Source organism: Silurus aristotelis (genome assembly GCF_946808225.1).
Source record: "Silurus aristotelis genome assembly, chromosome: 8".
Classification (NCBI taxonomy): domain Eukaryota; kingdom Metazoa; phylum Chordata; class Actinopteri; order Siluriformes; family Siluridae; genus Silurus; species Silurus aristotelis.
In genome coordinates, this window is record NC_139581.1 from 14,099,064 (window position 1) to 14,122,402 (window position 23,339).

Genomic DNA, 23,339 nt, shown 5'->3' on the forward strand with positions numbered 1-23,339 from the left:
TTTACACTATTTAAATACCACTGGCGACACACTCCCCCTGCCTATTAAAAACATGTTGAGGAATCAGATATCAGATCAGAATTAATTAAACTTGGAAACTTGGGCATCTATCTAATGGAAGACCATCTGTGACTGCCGAAAATAGCAGTGCTGTTATTGCAGCTGCTTTCAAAAGTCTAGTCTGCATGTACACAGATAAATACATACATGTGCACATGTCTAAACTGTAGATCTTTAGTCTTTAGTACAATAAATCATATCTAATTGTGTGCCTGGATTTGCACATTGTCAGCCAACAGATGTCTTATTGTCCTATTTGAGAACATGTCCTATGCTGGTTATGCCAGGAATATGGCAAAGCACATGATATCTGAGCTAAAGTATTTTAAGCTCAAGAATATCTCCCAATTTCTCTAGAAAAGTTGATTGTGAAAGCTTGTAGGTAAATGAAAAATATGCTATATCACTGTGTCTGCAACCCCAAAAGCCATTAACAACAAGAACATGCTGAACACCAGTAAATAATTACATTTGGGAAAGAATTGTAGTTATTGCTGACTAACAGGCTTATTGCATGATAATTCATTGCAGGATGCATTTTATTGCATTGTATTGCTAATCTGGACGAGTCGTGAAAGTTTGGAACTGAAGGACTGAAAGTGAAAAAAGTTATAATGGATTTTCCATAAAAGACCCAAGACAATCTTTTTCTACAGATCATTTAGTATTCGTATGGGGCTCTGTGTCTTCAACTTGGCTAAATTAAAAATGCACTTTGTTTCTCTCATTTTGTCTTCACCAGGAACGACTGAGCGAGTGTGTTTGATCCAGGGCACTGTTGAGGCCCTTAACAGTGTCCATGATTTCATAGCTGAGAAGGTCCGGGAGATGCCTCAGAGTGCCGCCAAAACAGAGCCAGTCAGCATACTTCAGCCACAGACCACAGTCAACCCAGACCGCATCAAACAGGTGAGACCTTGTATCCTCAGGTCATGCTCCCTGCCCACTGCACTGACACTTTAACGTCCTATTTCCTTTGCAGCTAAGAAGGTGACAATGCAGCACAGGATGTATAGCCTCAGGAGAAAAATAGCCTGATGATTAAGCTATTAGGTAGCATGCAGCATGTTATCATGATTACAGCTTCCTCATTTATTTAGATTCAATGCTGCAGATCAGCATTAGGATTCAGATGCATTCCATTTAGAAGTGGTAATTGAGATGCAAATTTCCAAATTACCTAAGGCCTACTAACATCTGCTAATAAAGCCAAAATCTTGTAAACACACGAAAAAAAAAAAGCATTTTGATCACATTATCTCACATTGTAAAGCTTGATAATCACGGTTATAAAATGAAACAGTCGCATTGGCCTTTTGTATTACAAACAAATGCACAAAGATTGCGATCGTATGGCTCGATTAGACACATCATTGATTATGTTCTAGCTGCCTCTTTAAGCAATTATTACCACTAGTCAACTTCACAATTACATGCTATCGATCCTGTTGGCCACTGTATTGTTTGCTACATAGATTGCACTTGTTTATTTCTCGTTCTTTTAATTAAACTGACCCCAGACAAAAAAAAAGAATCCCGGGTCACTATTTATGCATTATTTAAAACAGTGATGCGCCTAATCCCGTGGCAGTAATTCTCCCTTGAGTGCCTTGTTAACGCCATTGTGTTTTTATGGGTGTGTTGCAATCTCTGCAGAGCCTTAACCTGGATTCATTGTCGAGGGGAGGGGGGGGTGTTATTGGAAGGCAATGTAGGCTGTCTGTTTCCACATAGCTGTCACACTTATTAATGCACATAATTATAGGAGTTATCAGACAGGCAACACACCTCTGCACTGGTGTGATGGCGACTCTACTGTCTCCTCCTCTCTTCACACACCCAGACAGCAGCTAAAAGAAAGCACACAGTCTCACTTATTTCTATGCACATTCGGCGTTACAGCTTTAAAATGTAAGCATACAGAGCAGAGCAGAATGCTGCTACAATTGACTTATACCTTTTGATAAATATTGAAATGTGTGTTATTGTGATAAATAATAATTAGGGGATTAAGAAACCGGTGTCTTCATATAATCTGTTATACTGCCAGACAGCGATCGGAGGACCAGCAACAATAACGCGTTTCTATCCAGTTTCTTTGTTACGCTTTTTCTGCACATATTGTCAGAAGCCCGGCTGTTGTGGCATGTGTTTCATTACTGCTGGCCCCAGGGGGCATACTGAAAGAGGGATGTAAGATAAGATGTGAACAACTCCATGTTAAACAACAGCTGCCGGACTCCTGAAAAGATTGACAGCCACTAATCTTACTGCCAAACAGTGGTAGGGGGACAGGGATGAGGACAGCTAACACCAAACTTCATTTAAATCCAGTATTGTGACCGGACCACCTCCTCATGCCAACACCATAGCACACACAGTGCGAACATACCATGGAGTACATAAAACATGACAGATCATGGTAAATCATTTTGATTATCATAATCTAATAGCACTAAAAGGTTACTGATGCATTTATGATCCAGCGGTATTGTCAGAATTTCTCTATTCCCAATAGGATGTTAAACATGCTGTTTTAAACCATTTAACATTTTCTAAATGCTAATGCATTAATAAAACAGATTTTAAACAAACTACAAATGTATTCTCATTAGAAATGACAGTATAAGAACGTATTATTAATATGAGTATAATAATAATAATAATAATAATAATAATAATAATAATAATAATAATTATTATTATTATTATTATTGTTTTTTATTAGTATTATATATTTTATGCTTTAGAGATACTTTTATCTAACCTTCTAGCTAACTGGTACTAAACTAGCTAGTAGTTCTCAGAGATGCAATGGATTTTAGTAATTGACCCCTTAGCATGAATTGCTATATTAACTCTGAGTTATCTAAAATAGTCAGAATAGACATTTATCATTATAAATGTTTATAATAGGGCTTCTATGTTCCTGGAGTACCTCACACTTGTCTCAGGTAAAAACACATTAGATTTCTTATATATATTTAAACACACACACACACACACACACACACACACACACACACACACACACACACACACACACACACACACACACACACACACACACACAAAATTCCCAATTCAACATATTTCCATTTAAATATGAAAGTAGATGATCTCTTGTTTTCACTGACCGTCATTTTAGACGAGTTAACGGAAGCGAATTTAAGGACTGTATTCATGACTATTTGAATACAGCCCTGTTTTTATCTCACGTTCTCTCATTCACCAGTGGTTTCTTGGTGGAGGCTGAGTTTCCTTTGACCTCTTCCTCACTAATGTAACACCTGCTTCCCACATCCTGTTATTGCCTGCTCCCTAAAGGAAGTAGCCTTTAAATGCACAGGAAATAAGGAGTCTCCGTGACTCTAAGATAGTTCTAATTGCACTCCCTAGAGGAGCATTTTTGGAAAATCCTTTTTTTCTCACACATAAAAAAATGCAACATTATTTCATTAGGCATGCTAAAATATATACTGTGTGATTTTTGTGATTTTTTTTAAATAATGAAATGTTCCATTATTTTATATCTTAGTGCTGCAATATAAAATCAAGCACTAGTTTCAGAAAACAAAACATATAAAAACATATTGGAAAAGGCCAGTATGGCTATTTGAATAAATCGTATCTATTAGAAATATAGATAATGCCCACTGTGTTATTATCTCTCCATTGTATTGATAATGATGGTTGGGGATTGACTTCAGTGGTCTTTCTGTTTGCCACATAAACCACCATTTCCCTCTAGATTTCAGCAAACACTAGCCTATTTAATTATCCTGCATCTTGAATCTAATAAGGTTTCTTATTGGAGCGAACACACACACACACACACACACACACACACACACACACACACACACACACACACACACAAATACACACACACAAATACACACACACACAAATCAGCAGTGTGCACCACTCGTCTGCTAAATTAAAAGCGACGTCAGGGAAATTGCAATAACGTCGGAAATGAAAAAAACAACAACTTGTGTCTGACACTATCCGACCATCCTTTTCCCTTTCTAGTCTCTGGGGGGTGAGGGGGTGGCTGAGGCTCAAGGTAGCCAGAAATAATTTATGCCATTTTTAACCTTCAAATCCATCAACCCACTCCAAAGGTCACTGTCTTTTTTCTGTCGTGTATCGATCCGATTTGGAGAGCAGCCAGTGCAGAGGAAAAGCCTTACACAACACTGGTTGTCTGACAAGGAATTGCATCCCGCAAATGCTGGGCTCAGATCTCTTCTTGGAGGAAGAAATTACAAGCTAGCTCTCAGAATCTGTGTGTGTGTGTGTGTGTGTGTGTGTGTGTGTGTGTGTGTGTGTGTGTGTGTGTGTGTGTGTGTGTGTATGTGCATGCGTGTGTGTCCTTTTGGGGAAAAGGATGGCGATGCATTTGTAGGAAGCAGTCATTAGGCTCTGAGTGATGCTGCTGTCAGCCTGATTATTTTATGCAGGTTTCATCTCACAGTATTTTACTCTATAATAGGAAAATATTTTATACAAAGACTATATATATATATATATATATATATATATATATATATATATATATATATATATATATATATATATATATATATATATATATATATATTATTTTTTTTTTCTTTTATTTCAATTTATAATTTATTAAGCCTCTAGTTATTATGACTGTAGCGATGTTTTCTATATATACCATAAAATAATAATAATAATAATAATAATAATAATAATAATAATAATAATAACTGTTTATATTGTTTAATACTGTTTATGGTAGTTTTAACCAATTCTTTTTTAAGCTTGTCTTAATTGTCTTTGTTAACCTCTGCACAAACCTGGCTGATAATATTTCTGCTTAATTTTGAAATCTACACTGTGTATATTAGAACATGCCAGATATTTCCAGCAGTGCCTATGAATCTGCAAATCTCATTAGTTAGTGCCAGAATTACATATACACTGGGTCTCATCACACCTTCTGATAATCTCTGACCCCTGGAGAGGCGAGTTGTGGAATTCTCTGATGAAACCAAGGATGTGTGCTGTCTAAAATTTTAGAATAATGAATAATAAATCAAACTCAAATATTATAAAATATATATGTATAAAGAACGCCTTTTATCTTCTGTTTTGGAATGTAGATATCTGCAGGGTCGTTTGATAACTTACTACTTTTAAGAAAGTTATTTATGTTTATATTTTGTTTCAATTTCATCGTCTGTTTTACTAGCAGCTTTTAGTTCCCTGAAGCTTGTTCAGTCGATAAAGCATTTGATCGTAAGTCATTTGATCTTTAGTAACACATGCAGCACCAGCCAAAAGATTGACACACACAAACGAATGTGTGCTTTTCTGGATCACAAACACATTTTAATCCAAAGGGTTATATTGTGAAAATAAATATGCCTGTATATTTATTTATTTTTAAAAGAAAAAATGTATCACACCTATTTTTCATTTTAGTTAAATACAAGGTATTTAGATCATTTGGATGAATGCAAATCTTGATTAAGGTATAATGCATGCAAAGCTTGATTAATTATATAAATTAATCGTTTGCCCATTACAGTTTTGACCTGTGTTAGTTTACAGTTGTGAAATTTCATATTAAAAATAGATAATAGTTGTGCTTCAAGATCTGAATCGAATTATTTTGCCAACTAATCTGTCAGTATTTTGAGATTATGCAGAGATTATGCATTAGGTTGTCAGACTTTTTAAACATTATTCTATTTTTACTGAATACTGGAACATTTGTGCACTTTTTTATATTCAATTCTTTTTACTTCTTTTATTATAGGCTTCTAAGAATATAAAACAAATGAGTCATGCATTGCATAAATTATCCTGTCATGGCTAAAGACAAATTATTATTAATTCAAATAGTCTCTCTCATTTGTTTGCTGTGATATTGTACTTGCTCTGAACTGATTTGATAAGAGAACTGTCAGTATACAATTTATCCGTGACTAAAGTAATTCCTAATTGGACATACAATATAAATTATTATTATACAATACATCCCGCATAGGGAATAGGGAAACCTTTTGGACCAAATCAGATTATTTTACACTACTGCAGTGGAAATAATACTTATTTGCTCAAAGTAACCATAGTCATTGCAGGATCTGTTCAAGTTCTAAGGGTTAATACATTGAGTGTGCAGCTTTTCTAAGTATTTGTTTCAACTGTACACAGTTACAGCTTTAGTTATGTATACGTTCAAACACAGCAAAGCATAGTCTCAGGCCAGGAAATTTGAATAGTTTTACGATATCAGACTGCACCCTGCTAAAGAACATTACGTGTGTAATTGTGGTGTAGCAGCAGGTAGATTTGCTCATGATTTGGAGTTATTTTAGGCCAAACTATTTTTGCACCCTTGATGACTTAGAGTTCTCCTGGTGGTCATTTCATGTCAAACATGACCTGGTTTGATGGCATGAAAGAAATATTTTAAATCAAGTTTCATTTAACACTGACACACTGCCAACACATTGATGAATAATGCAGGACGATCATCAGAGTTAGCATTTCCTAATCACACCCCCTAAATGTGTAATGTTTACAATTCAATAATTACCCCCTCTGCTCCTTTTCACTTATCTTCACTTGTGTCATTTAAACAGAAGTTAATGTGAAAGGAAAGTAAAGGTTAAGCAAAAAGCTTAGCATGACAGTGGGAGGGATGGAAATGACAGGCGAGAGTAATCCTCCAGGCTAGAGCAAATTCCTCCCTTCATTCTGAATAAAAAACGACAACAAATGTCAGTAGCTCTTTGCATCTTTTGTGAATGTGGTTCCCTCTAACCAGAGTAGTGCAAGCTTGACCAACCTTCAGACTTTGAAGGTGAGGAAGAGGACTGTGTGTTATTAATAACCAGCTACGAGATATGCTGTGCTTTTTTTTTAGAGTTAATGCCAGTGGTCAGAGCACACAGATGCAGCAAAGGGATGGGCGATTAAGCCTGGGATCAGGAGACAGGCGATTATCCTAGAGTCGAGCGCTTAAGACTTCAAAGTGCAAACGGCTTCAGTTGTGGAATCACACATCATTCAGGGGTGCAGATACAGGCAGTGTGTGTGGGTGCTTATGTGTGTGTGTTTGTCTGTGTGTGTGGTGGAGGGGAAAATTTGATGTTTTCCTCGGAGGGTTGGGTGGGCCCCGAAAGGCCCTGTGGTATTGTCCAAATCCTCAACTCCACTATGTGTTTCACAGAGAGCTCTGAGAGCGTTTTGGGTTTATCACCATGCTATTAGAAAAGATATGCACATTCAGGTCTTGTGTTTACTTGGGCAGTGTTGTGAATTGTTTCCAGGGGGTTTGTACACGATGCTGCATGTGTCAGTGGAGCCTGTTGGAGAGCGTCTTTAGATGTGCGATTGCACAGGCTCAGGAGGGCTCATTTGCAGCTTCAGTGAAAGCTCAGCAGAAAGAAGGCTTTTCCTTTGTTGAATTTATGCTGGGCTCAGACTCTGCTCTCATTTTATTTATTTTGTGAGGCAGAGATGTAGCAAAAAAGCACAGCTTTGAAATAGCAGAGTATAGATGCACGGATCATTTATGACTGAGCTGCATTTTATTAACCATTACCCACAACCCCCTGCACACTCACACATGCTGACAGTTCATCAAAGGTTAGTAATTCCATATGGATGAAGGTCCAGGAACAGCTCTCATTTTTAAAAGTACACATACTACATGCCCTCTTTCATTTCGTCTCGCACAACTACCCAGCCCCCTTTCCCCTGTCACGCTACCTATTTCTTATCCGTTCCATGTTTTTTTTTAAATCCCTCTCATTAACTGCTGTTTTTTCCTATATGCCTTGAGCCAAAATCTCATCAAACGCAATATGTGAATTTTTGTAATTGGAAATATCATGATTTAATATTAAGATTGTGATAAATTATCATTATACACAAATTCTCAGTTTCACCGATCTGAGATAACTGCAGATATATGATATCTTTTTAAAAAACAGCTGATTTAATGATACATTTTTATACTAAATCTTTTACAAAAATTTATAAAATAATTTCTTTTTTTTTACTTAGCCAGCTATTAAATAAAAAAATATTAAAAATGACCTTTTCACAGTTTTACTGCCAATATGTTAGAAACTCTTATATTATATATATATATATATATATATATATATATATATATATATATATATATATATATATATATATATATATATATATATATATATATATATATATATATAAATGCTAAATGTAACAGGGATATTTTATAATATAATTTTTGGTATGTAACTATTATATAATTAATTCGTACAATGAATTTTAACAGTGCTCACGAGTAAGAATACATTTCAATGCTTGCACTCTGTGACTCAGGTTCTATTGCATAAAAAAAAAAACACAATTCTCCTATTTAACAGAGTTCTGCCTTTTCATTTGAGGTGAAAAATTGAAAGTTACTTCCTGCCTTCAATTTCCACGTAAATGCATTTTAGATAAAGCTGTGGCAGTGGAGCTCAGCAGTCGCTGTAGTGCCGGGTCTGCTGGCAGCGCACTGCAGCATAATGCATAAAGTGAAAAGGGAATGAAACAAAAGAACAAGTGCAAGACTGAGCCAATCACCACCCCCTTTTCCTTCTCTGTTCTGTTAGCCTGCTCCTCTCATCTTTTTTGAAGTATTTCCCTCTCTATATCTGTCATTATGACAGTGTGCAAATATGCTTGAATCAGAATTGTGTAAATGTGGCTATCAGCCTATTGGTTTCATTTTGGGAAATGGAACTAATTAACTGGCAGATGCTCAAAGCATCTGTTATATGCGTGTTTACTTTGGTCTAATGTTATACTGTACATACTAGCATATATGTTCTATACATAGTTACGCTTATGTCGTATAGGTTTTTCTTTAAAGCATAAGAAATCTTTTAGACAGATTCTGGTTGTGAATGAATTAGTGAGTAAACATGCCACCCTTTCTCCATTCTCAAAACAACAAAAGGGGCATGCGTATTTTGGGTGTTTGGGACCATGATGAAACACTTATATGTATGTTTGACTGCGCCTTTTTAAATATTTCTTGAATGAAGTGGAATGTGTTTTAAGAGCACAATGGTGTTTACGTGTGTGCAGGTGTGTGTGTGTGTGTGTGTGTGTGTGTGTGTGTGTGTGTGTGTGTGTGTGTGTTTCCATGTGTAGAAAAGGGTGGTTGGTTGCTATGCACTGTTCCAACTCCCTTTCAGTCGCCCCTTGAATGCTGGAGTCGAGTTGCCATGGAAACACTGACCCCTGGGAGTCGATGCTTTTCACGAGGAGCCTCTTTTTACTCAGTGATTCACAGTGCAGAAAGCATGAGGACAAAAACCCACACACACTCACTCACTCACTCACTCACTCACTCACTTAATACGTTCGACGGCATGTACTAATCTTGGATTTTATTTAAGAATTTAATGGTAAAACCCATTAGGTTCTATTTTGTGTAAAAACCTGAATGGCAAAATGTGTATTTGAAAAGTGTGTTTTTCCCACCTTTTCTACATTTATGTTTAGCCTCAGTGAACTGTATCTGATGGCAAGAAAGCTGTTTGAAAATTATGGTGTGGGACATCTGCTACATAATGCTGAACTTTGCTTATAGCTCATTCCACATGAACACAAACATAACTGCCATAACTGTTTTACCGTTTCTGACATCATTTCCTTATTAACTGAGAATGTCTGAACATGTTTGTTCCTTAGCAGAATGAACCCTGTTTTAATAAGATCAATATGCAGAGAGAACTTTGTGTACCCAAATGAACATTAAACATTGCGTTTCAAACTCACAATGCCATGGCAACCCAGGTTTATACTTCCTCTGTCGTTTTTAGACAAGCTATTCATTAGTGCAGACATGAGCCAAAGAGAGTCAGGCCAAGATAGTCCCACACAGTTGAATGTAATCAATGAATAGATTAAATTCAACTGGATAAGTATTAGAGAAGAAATGCTGTTTATCTTATAATCAATTCAATACGCTGGCCTGTTGTAGCTGAAGTTAATCATTTAACAGTCTGATGATGTTCTTCTCTGCTCTGCTTTCTGTACTTGTTTTCTCCAGGCCAAGCTGATTGTGCCCAACAGCACAGCAGGGCTGATCATCGGTAAAGGTGGTGCTACAGTGAAAGCCGTTATGGAGCAGTCAGGCGCATGGGTGCAGCTCTCACAGAAACCAGAGGGTATCAACCTGCAAGAGCGTGTTGTCACCATCAGTGGGGAGCCCGAGCAGAACCGCAAGGCAGTGGAGATAATAGTACAAAAAATCCAGGAAGATCCACAGAGCAGCAGCTGCCTTAACATCAGCTACTCCAATGTCACAGGCCCTGTGGCCAACTCCAACCCAACAGGCTCACCGTATGCTAACTCGGCAGAAGTGATGCCCGCTGCAGCTGCTGCAGCTGCTGCCACAGCTTCCAGCCTCTTGGGGCAGGCCAGTCTGGCAGGGGTGGGTGCCTTTCCTGCCGCTGCCATGTCCAGCTTCTCAGGAAATGACCTCCTGGCCATCACATCAGCTCTTAACACATTGGCTAGCTATGGATATAACACCAATTCCCTGGGTCTGGGGCTTAATCCGGCTGCTGCCTCAGGGGTTCTAGCAGCTGTGGCAGCAAGTGCAAACCCTGCTGCTGCTGCAGCGGCCAACCTACTGGCCTCCTATGCCAATGATGCATCCACCAGTACCGGCCACCCTGCCACTGGCTTAGGAGGATTTACACTGGGCTCTCTGGCCGCTGCCACCGGGGCTACTAATGGGTATCTGAGTGCAGCTTCCCCACTAGTTGCGAGTTCATTATTGGCTACTGAGAAGCTGGCAGAGGGTGCAAAGGATGTAGTGGAGATTGCCGTACCTGAGAACTTGGTGGGAGCTATCTTGGGCAAAGGTGGCAAAACGCTCGTGGAGTACCAGGAACTGACAGGAGCTCGAATCCAGATCTCGAAAAAGGGAGAGTTTGTTCCTGGCACTAGGAACCGAAAAGTCACCATCACAGGATCACCTGCTGCCACACAAGCAGCCCAGTATCTCATCAGCCAGCGAATCACATACGAGCAGGGTGTGAGGGCCACCAATCCGCAGAAGGTGGGCTAAAACAGGGAGAAAGAAGGAGTGGGGGATGGATGGAATGATACAGAGAAAGAGAAAGGAGGGCAAAAATTTTGAAGGAAATCATCCACTATGTGCTACGTGCATATTTCAGTATTAAAAAAAGATGGAAAATAGTCCACTTTGCAAGAAAAGGAATGAGTAAAAAATATGAAAACCAAGAAAAAAACATGTAAAATGTATATATGGGTTTATTTCTTAAGTTTTCATCTTTCAGGATTTTTTTTATTGGTTGAAAATTTGGTTTAGATTTTTTCAGTTTTTCTTTTTTGAGTTTATTTTTTTCTGGACAGTGGTGAATAATATTTCAGACTGGCATGCTTGCTGCAGCTCCCAGCAGGTGGTGGGGTTGGGGGAGAACAGGGTGGAGCAGTTGGACTTAAGCCTACCTGGAATGAGCCCTGTACCCATTGCCAGTCCTTTTCTAGCTGACAAGATTATTATTTTTTTTTTTTAACTATTTAGTTTAATTGCCTACCCCTATATCCTATGTGGGCCAAATGAGATGGCAAACAAGTGCTTGGGTTTTAGACTTAGGGCAGATTCCCCTATGTGGTCAGTGGTTCTCCATGCCACTTTACCCATTGTCCTTGTACGTCCCAAACAGCCTAATCCCTGCAGGGCAGGCTGGGATTGGGGGCATGAGGGGAAGCTGATTAGGGTCTCACCTTCTAGCTACTAGCTAAAAAACCTGGAGTCCTCTTTAAACCGGGTGCATGACCTGCAATGCTTTTACAGATTTACCTAGCATAAGAGAAGTTTGTAGAGTTGGTTGGGAACACAGGCCAAGCATAATGCACCTACTTGGGTCAATTAGTACCAGAGCAGCAAACAATGTGGCGATATGCGTCTGGTATTAATCGAAATATTATTAGTAGTTGTAGTTCTACTCTTATTATAAACATCTACACCATTGATATTATTTATTAATATAATTTCACCAATCAGGACTGAGGTGTTTTAATTTTTTTATTAATCTGTGAATTCAGGTTGACATGAATGTAAAGACAATATTTTGGATTTAGTTTTTTATTTAAGTGAATTGAATAGTATGTCACAGTGTAATATATGTCTTATTTAAAGTCCAGTGACAACTGCACCGTCGGCACCATCAGAGAAAATAGGAGCAGGTATAATGTACTGTACGTTAAAATGAATACATAGAACACACACATGCATACATACACACATACATATAGGCACATACATTAAAAAGGAACTACATTTGACTTAAGGGTAGACAAATCAGTGAAACTAGACAATTCACATATATACATGTCTAATAATAATAAAAAAATAGAATAAGATGTTGCACAAATTCAATGGCGTGTACCGATAACAAGAACAAACTTATTTGAGATCAAATCCCTTATGTTTTGAAATCCCTTGATATTAAAAAATGTCCCTCTTTTATTTGTTAAAAAAATGTGGTGCAATTATATTTAATTTCATTGAGCTAAGTGAGACATCTATTCAAGTCAGTTGTCACTGGCTATTCACAAATTGTGCAGGTGTATCATATATAGAACAGAAATGTCTCTTTGTAGACAAATACTACTGAACGACTACAACAAACATGAACAAAACATCAGTTTTGATGAGCACATGGATGTGATTTTTTAAGCCAATGACTAGGCTATCCTGGTGGCAAGGAGATTAGAAGAAAAACATCTTTTCAATCTTTTGATCTGTTAAACTTTTTAAAGGGTTATTAACTATATATGCCCTATGTGGGATGTGCATCGCCATGCTTTGGCCACTCTTTTAAACTTTTAAAACATCTCTGTACTCATCAGAACTACCAATGTGCTGCTAAACAATCCAATAGACATGCATACTTTTGTGGTTAGAATACACTGAATTTCGTCTTAATGCACTGTGAAGTGTGGAGGCCATGTTTGAAGGCCCAGAAGTTAAGGTTCTCTCTCAGAAAAAAAAAAAAAAGATTTACGTAATAAAGCGTATTGGAAACAGTTGTAGGGTGTCAGAAGAAAACAGATTAGGACACACTGGTTTGCTACACATAGAAATTGTAACTAATTATAAAGAACCGTTTCTTTGGGTATCATATTGCTACTGTATCAGACTTTGAGTTCCCAGCCTTCCTCTAAATTACCGCCAGCATTCATGGTGCCTGCTCCCATATTTAAGGTTGATGACGGGAAGAAAATTCCTCGTCCAGCTTAAATGACCCATGATCGATAGTTCATTCCAAAAATGTAATTGAAGTTCATCTGAAAGGAGATTTTCAAGCATTTCAAAATGACCTTTCAATGTACCAAATAGCCTGGAGGAACAAAAGAAGCCGAACAAAAATATGAGACCGAGAGCAGAATCTAGACAGCAGTGTACTCTCTCTTCACTAACTAAATATACAACGGTCTTCCTCTCAATTTCTCAATTTGGAACGCCAGGGAGAGTAAATCTGAACCCATTGGTAAGGAGACTTCTTTATTCCCATCTAACACCATCAACCTTTCCTCACCTCTTCTCAACCCCTCTTTACTTCCGTGCACACCTCCCATTTTGACACATCAACCAAGAGACCCCTTTCTCTCACATCTCTCCATGGGTGGCAATGTCTGGTGCTAAAGTGCATGTTTGCTTGCCCTTTCACAAAACAATGACTCGTTAAAAGAGATGTGACCTAGGTTTTGCTGTGTATAAATTAAATGCTTGCACTAGATTTCAATGAAAGTCTATGCTTTGAAAAAAAGACTGTGTGCAGCACCATATATTTGGAATACATGATGGTGCTACTGGTTTGAGGTTGATGCAGTTAGCGGAATCTTTTAGGAGATGCTATGCTTCAGCTCACAGGGAATTAGATTTGCATTTTGTTAAACACATTAATGATGCTAGTTACTTATTTACTCTAGCAGCCGCAGTAGACAGAAGTAATAATGTGTTTTTAAAATGATTGAAGGCAAGGATGATCTGTGGTTGCTATATTTTCCAGTAAAGAGCCGCGAAAGTTGAAAACTTGAGTGCCTCCGCATTTTAGAGTGCATACACATCCCACACATAGAATTCTACTTGTGCGTACAAACAGACCAGACTCATGTCACATCATTAACACCACAAAAAAACCACACATGGGCCCACAAGCCCACTTACACAGACAATTACATTTTTGCAGGAAAAATAAGGATAAGGAGGATTCATTAATTACACAGAAATTCGATAAGTAAGAATTTAAGAAAAGCAAGACATTACTGTGAAATTTTAATGTGAACTCTAAGAACAGGTGCCATCTTAGTGTGCCTAGGAGCAGCTTATTGTTAGTGTTTTCCTTTACTTCAGTACTTAAACTGCATATTATGGGGGGGGGGGGGGGGCGTCTAATTTTTTCTGTTGTAAGTAACTGGGGAACTAGATAAAATGTGATCAGTACTGGAAGCAATATACGTAGTAGCATGTTGTCCTGTCTCGTCTTTTATTCTGTCTGTGTAGGAGCTTTCGATTTATCTAGGTGTTGAGTAGGTTTGCATATTTAATATTTTTAAGTTGTGAAGATGCTGCTATTGAATAAGTGACGTACTAAAAATTTAAGATTTAAACATATCTGGTCAGTCGTTTAGCGAGGTGTGCTAGTTCTAAGAGGTGTAATAAATGCTACATAAAACGATAACTGCTATATTAAACAGACTACATGAACGTGCCAAAATAGATCTTTACAGACTCAGCAACTGTAAATGTGTGATTTACAAGACGATTATTACAAGCAAACTTACTTTTATAAGTACAAAAGAAAATGTGAAAAGTGCCAAACAAACCACAGTTTAAGGTTTAAACTAGCAAAGTGGCCATTTTTGAAACTAGTAGGAACAAAATAGATGTTAGTGCTATTAAGTTAAAGGTTTTCAGCCCCCTCATGATCTAATATGAGAGGAAAGTGTGATGAGAGAATCATCTTGCTCACCTGACAAATAAATATAGTGCCATGTGGCCAATAATGCTACATCACTGGGGCTAGAAGACTGCCGTAGACCTAGGCTAGCATGAGTTTAATACGTTATCAGCATTCTTAATACAGCCTTTTATAGTTCTGAAGATGTATTTTGTGAAAATAGATGTTATCTTTCTTTGCACGTCTATATTGCATGATATTTAAAAAGTAAAGTGTGGATAAAAAAAACAAGAAATGAAAATCGTACAAAAAAAGAGAAAACATTAGGCAACGTGCATTCATTTTGAGAACAAATCCTGCATGCCGACACTAAGAGCATTGGAGTTTTATTTTACACACTTTGACCAGTCTTTTAGTTCTGCAAAGACTATACTGAGAACTTCTGTTGTCCATCTGCAGGAACCAGAATCATTCATACATAATCATTGTGCATTTCTTTTTGTTTGCAATTTTGAAGTATGACAATATTTTAAGAAAAAAAAATGTCCAGATGTGGTTGTGATTTTTAAAATAGCAAAAGCAACCTAATTAAAATTGGGTTTAAAATTATTGTTTTCTTTCTTACTAAAACTGAGGTCTTGTCCATGAATGTACTCACCACTGCATAACTTTGCATATCATTTTCAATCATGACTTTTAAAGCATGATGTGTTTTTGTATATTGTGTGCCAATACTAACATCTTTTAGGCTACATTATGCCCAGTGCTTACTTTTATTTTTGCCACATTATATCTCACATTATGCTCAAACCCATGATTTTGATGATGCGCACTTTATTTACTTTTTTTGCCCAAATTTGAAATGACAGTGAATGGGTTGTGAAAACGTATCGCCTGAGCCCTCTGTCTCTGCTGTTCAGATTTTGTGACTTCTAAAACCCAAAAGCTATTCCGCTAAGTGAATTTTCTTTATGACAGATTAGCCGCTAATCTCCATTAATAAATGACAAACAATGAATAAAAAATAAGAGAATTATGAGTTTATTGTCAAGGTGCCAAAAGAGAATGCCACAACCAAATACATTTCTGAACAATGTAACGTATCCAAAATTTACAGAATTGGTAATGCACCTTATATATATATATATATATATATATATATATATATATATATATATATATATATATATATATATATATATATATATATATATATATATTTTTTTTTTTTTTTTTTATTTTTTCTTTTTTTCTTTCTGATATAAAAAAAAAAAAGAAGGGACACGTTCCGAAAAAAAAAGGAAAACTTGCCCTATCAAGTCCATACAAGTATATATGTATAATTTGATCTGATCAAATAATTGCACTGCCTCCAGCCATGCTTTGATTAAAATTTTTTTGAACAGTATGACAAAAGAGTTTTGTTTGTCTCCACACTTTTAGCAGCTTTTTTGTATGTCGTGGCACTTCTCTGTTGGTGCTTTTGCACAAACAAGGCTCATGTTTTGTCCTTTGTTACTAAGTTTGGCGGCTTTGTCACAAGATTAATGCTAATTCATGGTATTTTCGATGTTGACAAGGTCATTGCTTTAAATTGCTCTTTTCCAACTCCAATCCGGCCCCACCTGACCCGCTAAACAAACCCTGGAGTCACTCTTACGCTTGTAAACCATCAAAGCACCAGCAACGTTAGAACACATTTGTCATATCACTGTTCTTTTCTTTCTTTTTATTTTACCTTTTTTTTTTTTGTTTGTATGACACTCTCTAACCTAGACCAAGTATAACAAAAATGTCATTCATATGTATCCTGTTTACTCTCCCTTTCCCCCTTTTGCACTTTTCACTGCCCCCTTTTTTCCAACCACTACCCACACTTCTGCCGAACCTCTCCCTCACACCCTCCCAGACTTTCTCCTGAGTGCCAAATGACAACAGTACCATTCCAAACGTTTTGAGTTCTCTTGTATGTTGGACATCCATCGGACGCACCCATGAAGCCAGCATGTTACTCCATAACATGATGTCAATCATGACGCCTCAACATTACCCCCAAAAAATGCAACCAGTAAAAAGCGAGATCTGGAATAACACGGTAAAAAAAGGCTGGCTACCTCTCATAAACTGCTTTTCCTAATTATCTGCCATCTCTTCAACCTCCAGGACATCTCTGATTGTGTGCCATAATGTTGGGAGCACTTGTCACACTCCTCACCCCCAAGTCTCTTCATTTGAGTTTTTTCGATGGGAAACATAAACAAAAAAAAAAAAAAAAAAAAAAAAAAAAAAAAAAAAAAAAAAAATTCATTTCAATGACAGCTTTTTTTCTTTAACATAGAAACATGCTCAGAAAAAAAAGCTGAGGAGTGTAAACGTCAGCTGCGCAGCCATCTTCTGTCTTCTGAACTTTGAACTTTTCACCCCTCATGAACTTTATTGACCTTCTTCCTTCCCTTCTGTGTTCATCAACTGTTTGGACTTAAAATCTCCATTCCATCTCCAAACCTTTTTGAGACTGTGCAATTATAGTTGATATGATTGGATTTCTTTTTTTGTTAAACTCATCATTGGGGACAATTCTCAGAGATAAAGAATAAAAGCAAAAGAAAAGAAAACAAAAAAAAATATTTTAAAAAAGATCCTAATTGCTTCTCCACAACTTAATTTTCTCTTTTCATTGTAAATATTTTTGTCAGATTTTGTTGAACTGTAACCAGAAGAGCGTTCAACAGAATGGGGCTGGCAGCATAAAATTGGTTTTGTGGAGTGCTTAAAGAGGCATAGGATAGATAAAGGTAAATTAGTTTAATATTAATGAAGCATGCAATAGCAGCATCCATAATTCTCATTGTCAAAAGAATAATTTTACAGGGAATTTTGAAAGGTTGAAAAAATGTACGCACATTCAAAAAAGATTATTACCGCTTTCAATCATTATTCATAGCAGCTGCTTTGGAAAGAGTTAATAACAGATTTCTTGTCCATTTTAACTGTCACATTCTTGCTAAGATTTAAGCTTCACTTTTGTATCACATCTAGCTAGTTTGCGGTTTTATCAACTATGAAAACTGCTTTGCATATCAATCTGTTCACATCAGTCCATATCAAAAACATTACTCACATTTAAAACTCATAGTCCAGCCTGTTTTGTGCTACTAACAGTTAGTATACATTAAACGACCAGGTTTCACTATTCGAATTGATACTAGTTGTACATATCAGAGCTCAGTGTACATATCATCTTTGTCGAGTGTAAACTGTGTCCATTAGATGTGTTTGATAGGAGCATGAGTTCTCACATGTCCTGTTTCCCTGCTGGGAAGAAAGATTGACCATTTCCATGAGTCATAACCGAGTTCTGTGCTCCACATCTAATGTTTCTATGCTGCCAGCTTTCTTTTCTGATAACCCTCCATGAGCTTATTTATTTTCAAACTACTCTACATTATTAATAAATGACAACAACTAGAAAAAAGGGGAATGACTGGAAAGATGAATTACTGTTTTGTTTTTAGTATTTTAGTGGTTTATTTTAACACCATTCATTAACTGACTTAAAGAAAAGTATTGAATATTTAATGTAATTGTAGCATTGTGTTTGTAAAAAATTAGTGAGTTGTGTTTCTTGACTTGTGGATTACCAGTGAAGTCAGCAATTTAGTGCTAATATATATTAAGTCGTTTTTTAAGATTTTTGTTTTTCCGACAGCAACAACAGTCATTATAAATGTTCATTTTAGCATCACCTGTCTTCTGTTGTCTTATTCTTCACCTCCCACTACACTCAAACTCATCAAGTAACACATTGCAAGTATGTGCCTGAAACCATGTGCTCGGTCTTGGAGGACCATGATGCATGTGTGTGTGTGTGTGTGTGTGTGTGTGTGTGTGTGTGTGTGTGTGTGTGTGTGTGTGTGTGTGTGTGTGTGTGTGTGCAAGCGAGTAGGTGGTTGTGTGGAGGAGAAAAAATGGATGAGACTGAAAGGCATGGATGGATGGATGGAGCATGGATGGATGGATGGATGGATGGATGGATAGATGGATGGATGTTCTCTGTTCACAAAAAGCTAAAATCTGTAGGGTTTCCATTTACCAATGGAACCTGCCGATGTTATAGCTAAAACCCATCCTGTGAGCCTAGTTGATTTTGATTGTCCATAACCTCCTGTTTCCCGACCACTCTCCACCACTACCTTCTTCTCTCCAAGTCATTCCCTGCCACACGCTCCACACCATGTGACGTTCTCATTGATAACATATTACTCGACCAAATCCACCTTAACACTGTTCCCATGAGGAGGTGGTTGCCAGTCAACCTTCCTCCCATCATAATTCGCCACCATCCTTTATCGGCTGCCGGAGCCAGGTCCAACCTGAAAATAAAAAAAGAAATAAAAAAAAAGGAAAATAAAATAAAATTCAGAGCAGTGATTCTCAGGGTGTCTACTATGATCGACCTTGTTTTGTGATTTTGACAGAATCACAATCCAGGTCTCCCTCATGCTTTCTAAGGGGCCCAAAGACAATTACAATATATGATTGTTAATCAAGTCTCAAAATGATAAGAATGCAAAGCAAAATGCTGTAATGTTTACAACCTTACCGAGACCAGCGCTGTTGAAAGAATGTGTAGAAATTAAGAAACAGTTCTTTAATAATGAAAAAAAAAAATCTATTCCAAAACTGACTTCGTTTTAAATGAATTTTTCTTTGTGAAATGGAGTAATATGGTAATGACACATTTTTGAAACATTGCATGTTACTATTTACATCTTTTTGCAGTGTCAACTTTTTGATATGTTAGAATGGATGGTACGGTGTAAAGTTAGAGCTACATTTAGTTGCTAACAATAAAATCCATTGGTGTCAATGTTTGTCACCTAATTGGAGGAAAGGTCCTGGATGAACATCAGAAAACGTGATTACTAGTGTGCAGCTTTTGTTCATACAGTATTTATGCATGGTGAGGGTAAAAATATACAATATAATATTACTGTTAGGAAAAATCTAATAGATTGTATCAGTTCTGTACAAAATCTTGACATAAGGTAAGTTTATTTATGAGAAAATCTAGGTAATGTGGAAGGACATGGGGAGACATAAGAATAGATATGGGGAGGAAAAAATAAACTACATTTTGGATCGTTAGAATCAGCAATGGCTTTTAGTGCAAAGAAAATAATCTTCTTGAATGAAAGGATGAAATGAAGCAATGGTTGGTTTGTGATAAAAGCTTATAGTAATGCACATGAGCTATGAGAGACTAACGTGCACATGCATGTTGTGCAAGTCTGCTTCCTAAACCACCTTCACTATACTCATTGCTAACTGCTCTTTGTCTTTTTTGGGGTAAAATATTTACACAATACTTGGATTAAATTTGAGAAGGTCATTATTGAACAAACTAAAATCATTTTATGTGTTTGTTCTGCTCATTTCCATCCACTTGCACTTCTTGTCCGCCAAACCATCCTGTCAGTAAAAGCCACCATCACTTCCCTGATATGTCTCCCAAGCCAACATGTTCTTATAGGCATCGCTCAGTGACTTTATCCCATGTCCGCGTGTTGGCTTTCAACACATTGAGCTGCAGTGGAGACTCCAGGGAAAAATAACCATGAAGTAAAGAAGTACCTCCAGTGTTCAGAGAAGGGCTCTTGAGGATTAAAGTTTGAGGTTCAAGCAAACATTGTCCATTTTATTTGCTACACAGAAGCTGTAAGATTACAAAGTAGCATACTTGGGAGGTTAGTATACATTCCTAAAGCACTTCAGATGTTAAAATATTATTAAAAATAATAATAAATATAGAACAATAAAAAAATAATACATCTAATAATTGTTACAAGGTATATAACTATATCAATACTGAGGGACCTGAATTAATGTGATGTCAAAGTGCCAGGTTTCTTTCTCATGGAGAATAATTAATTGTTTCAAAATATGTCTCTGCTCAGATTTCAGAGGTAAACTGAAGCATGTTTGAGTTCAATTGTTTCTGGTGAAACCAATCCTACTAATTGAGCACCTTTTTCAAGCCTGAGGCCACATTGAATTTCCTTCTCCTACTGAGCTTTTCCCTACCTTCTCATTCTTCATCTGAGAACGACTGGGCCCAGCTGCAGCACAGAGTACCTAGCTTTCCCACTGCCCTCCCCTTCAGAGATAGTGTGAGAGGAGACACGATTATGCTCTCAGCCTTCATAAATCCCCAGTGCTGGAAATCAGGTCTGTCTGTGGAACATGGAAAGATCTTCTGTCTCTAATCCAGCACTTTAACAGAGAGCATTTTCACAGAAGCTCTTTTTCCACTTCTTGTTTCCTTCAGTAAACCTCAAATGTATTAATATATCAAGTAATTTCATCATTAAGGTAGTAATGTTAGTTTTATAAAAAATAAATAAATAAAAAAAATAAAAAAAACATTGGTACTTTTCAACAGTATTTGAATGAAGAAATAAAATGGCCCTCCTTTATGACAGAAGCACTCTAAAACTGACAATATTTCATACATATATGTTCCATACCTGCTACTTTTCAAACTTACATATTTGTTTTAAACTCAACCATAAGTTGCAGTGTTATTTCTTTTAAATTATTTGTAGGTATGTGCAATGCAAAGCACATGACTGCAAAGAAACATTAAAACAAATGCACTTAATTTAAATTAGAAAAATACATTAAAAATATAATAAGAAATTTTGCACCATAAACATGGCAACTCTCAATTTCTGAACTTGTTTGATTGACCAAAAAGCATGGATGCATAGATTATTTTTTATTCATGCTTTTCACAGTATATGCATCTTTGGTAGCTCAACTGGTTTGCATATCACTAAGCGATCACTAAGTGCTTTGATGCCATTTGACACTGTGTATAATAATTTTAAATCAGGCATTGGTTACTGATGGTCCAGCTATCAAATACAAAAGGCCTTGATTAGCAATAAGAGCAAAAAGTTTCAAATGATTATTAAATGAAAATATAGTCTGGCATCTCAGCATGAGAGCATCTATCTCGAGCAGTACCAATAAAACTGTGATCTAATCGTCTGTAGAATAATGACTACTCTCAGCAATCATACAGATTTTTATTTAACTGCTGTGCTTGAATAATACTTGATTTTTTTAGCATTTTAAAGACTGTCCTAAATCTTCAACTGGGAAAAGAAAAGGCCCCCGGCTTCCAAGATTCCAAGCATCATTCCCAGCAAAGATTCATCACTATGAGTAATATATTTTTTATTATTAAATTGTCATTAGTAATTGTTGGTATGCAGTGTAGATCATTTTTCAAGCACTACATCTAAACAACCAAAGTGAACTTTGTGCCACGGATGAGCAGCTGGTCTGGAGCAATCAGAGCATGTACAAGTAAGGAGATCTTAATAGCCCAGATTTTCATTTTATTTAATTCCTCACATGCCAGTCTATGACAAGCATTTGTTTTACATGTGATCTAGATTCAATCATTTTACCATTTTTAAACACAAGGCTGAGGAAAACCACTATTTGTTTCAAAATGACCAAAATAGCTGTTTATCAATAATCATTAAGCTGAGCTCAAATGATGCTCCAGTTTCATTAATAGCAGGTAAACACTGAAAGTGGTTGTAATAGTTTTATATCTTTTTTGGTTTCTTGCTGTTTTAATATTTCTAACAAATGAAGCTGAAAAATTATACTTGTGTTTATTCAGAATTTAAAAAAATGACTTTAAGGAATTCACTAAAGTTTTATGCTATGTACATAAGATAAATAAATAAATAAATAAATAAATTAAGGACATTTGGGAATTGCAATGCAAAACTGTGATTTTAAAACACTGTAGCGTGTACAGTGATTTCTTTTATCAATTTTATGGTACTGATATGTTCTGCATTACTGCAGTTGTGTTTTTTTTTTTTTTTTGTTCTTGAGCATATGCTTTAATAAATAAATTTTTACAGCATTCCTTTTGGAAATTAAGCACTTCTTGGGAAAAGTATGTCATGTCATGTCATTTCCACATTAATGATTTATTACCAAGCGTAGGTGTATAAAGCTGCAATTAGAAACATGGTGACAAAGAAGATTCACCATCTGTAATTTTCCATCCTGTCCTACTTGTACACCAGCGTGGCGTCTGTGCAAGTTAGACTGTAGAATTATAATCAGTAAGAGAAATGTGTGACAGTGACTGTGTGCTAGTAGGCTTCACTATGACTGCACTGAGAATCCTCTCCTGCACTGCCAAAATCAAATCAAAGTCTGAGATTTTAAAATTATTTCCTTTTTTTTTTCTGTATTTTGTTTAGGCATGCTGCA

General features: G+C 36.6%; 1 protein-coding gene and 1 long non-coding RNA gene across 2 annotated transcripts in view; both read left to right on the plus strand.

Moving 5' to 3' along the window:
* nova2 (NOVA alternative splicing regulator 2) overlaps positions 1-15,353 on the plus strand; it is a 40,636-nt gene extending 25,283 nt beyond the window's left edge. The window contains exons 3-4 of the mRNA XM_083548620.1: positions 803-969; positions 10,142-15,353. Coding sequence (XP_083404746.1) covers positions 803-969; positions 10,142-11,167 — 1,193 coding nt within the window. The 3' untranslated portion in view covers positions 11,168-15,353. The remainder of the gene's footprint in view (positions 1-802; positions 970-10,141) is intronic.
* A 925-nt stretch (positions 15,354-16,278) lies between these two features.
* On the plus strand, positions 16,279-22,983 carry LOC310729956. The gene is made up of 2 exons (XR_014534701.1): positions 16,279-19,582; positions 19,640-22,983. It is a non-coding gene; the product is annotated as an uncharacterized lncRNA (long non-coding RNA).
* The last annotated feature ends 356 nt before the right edge of the window (positions 22,984-23,339 follow it).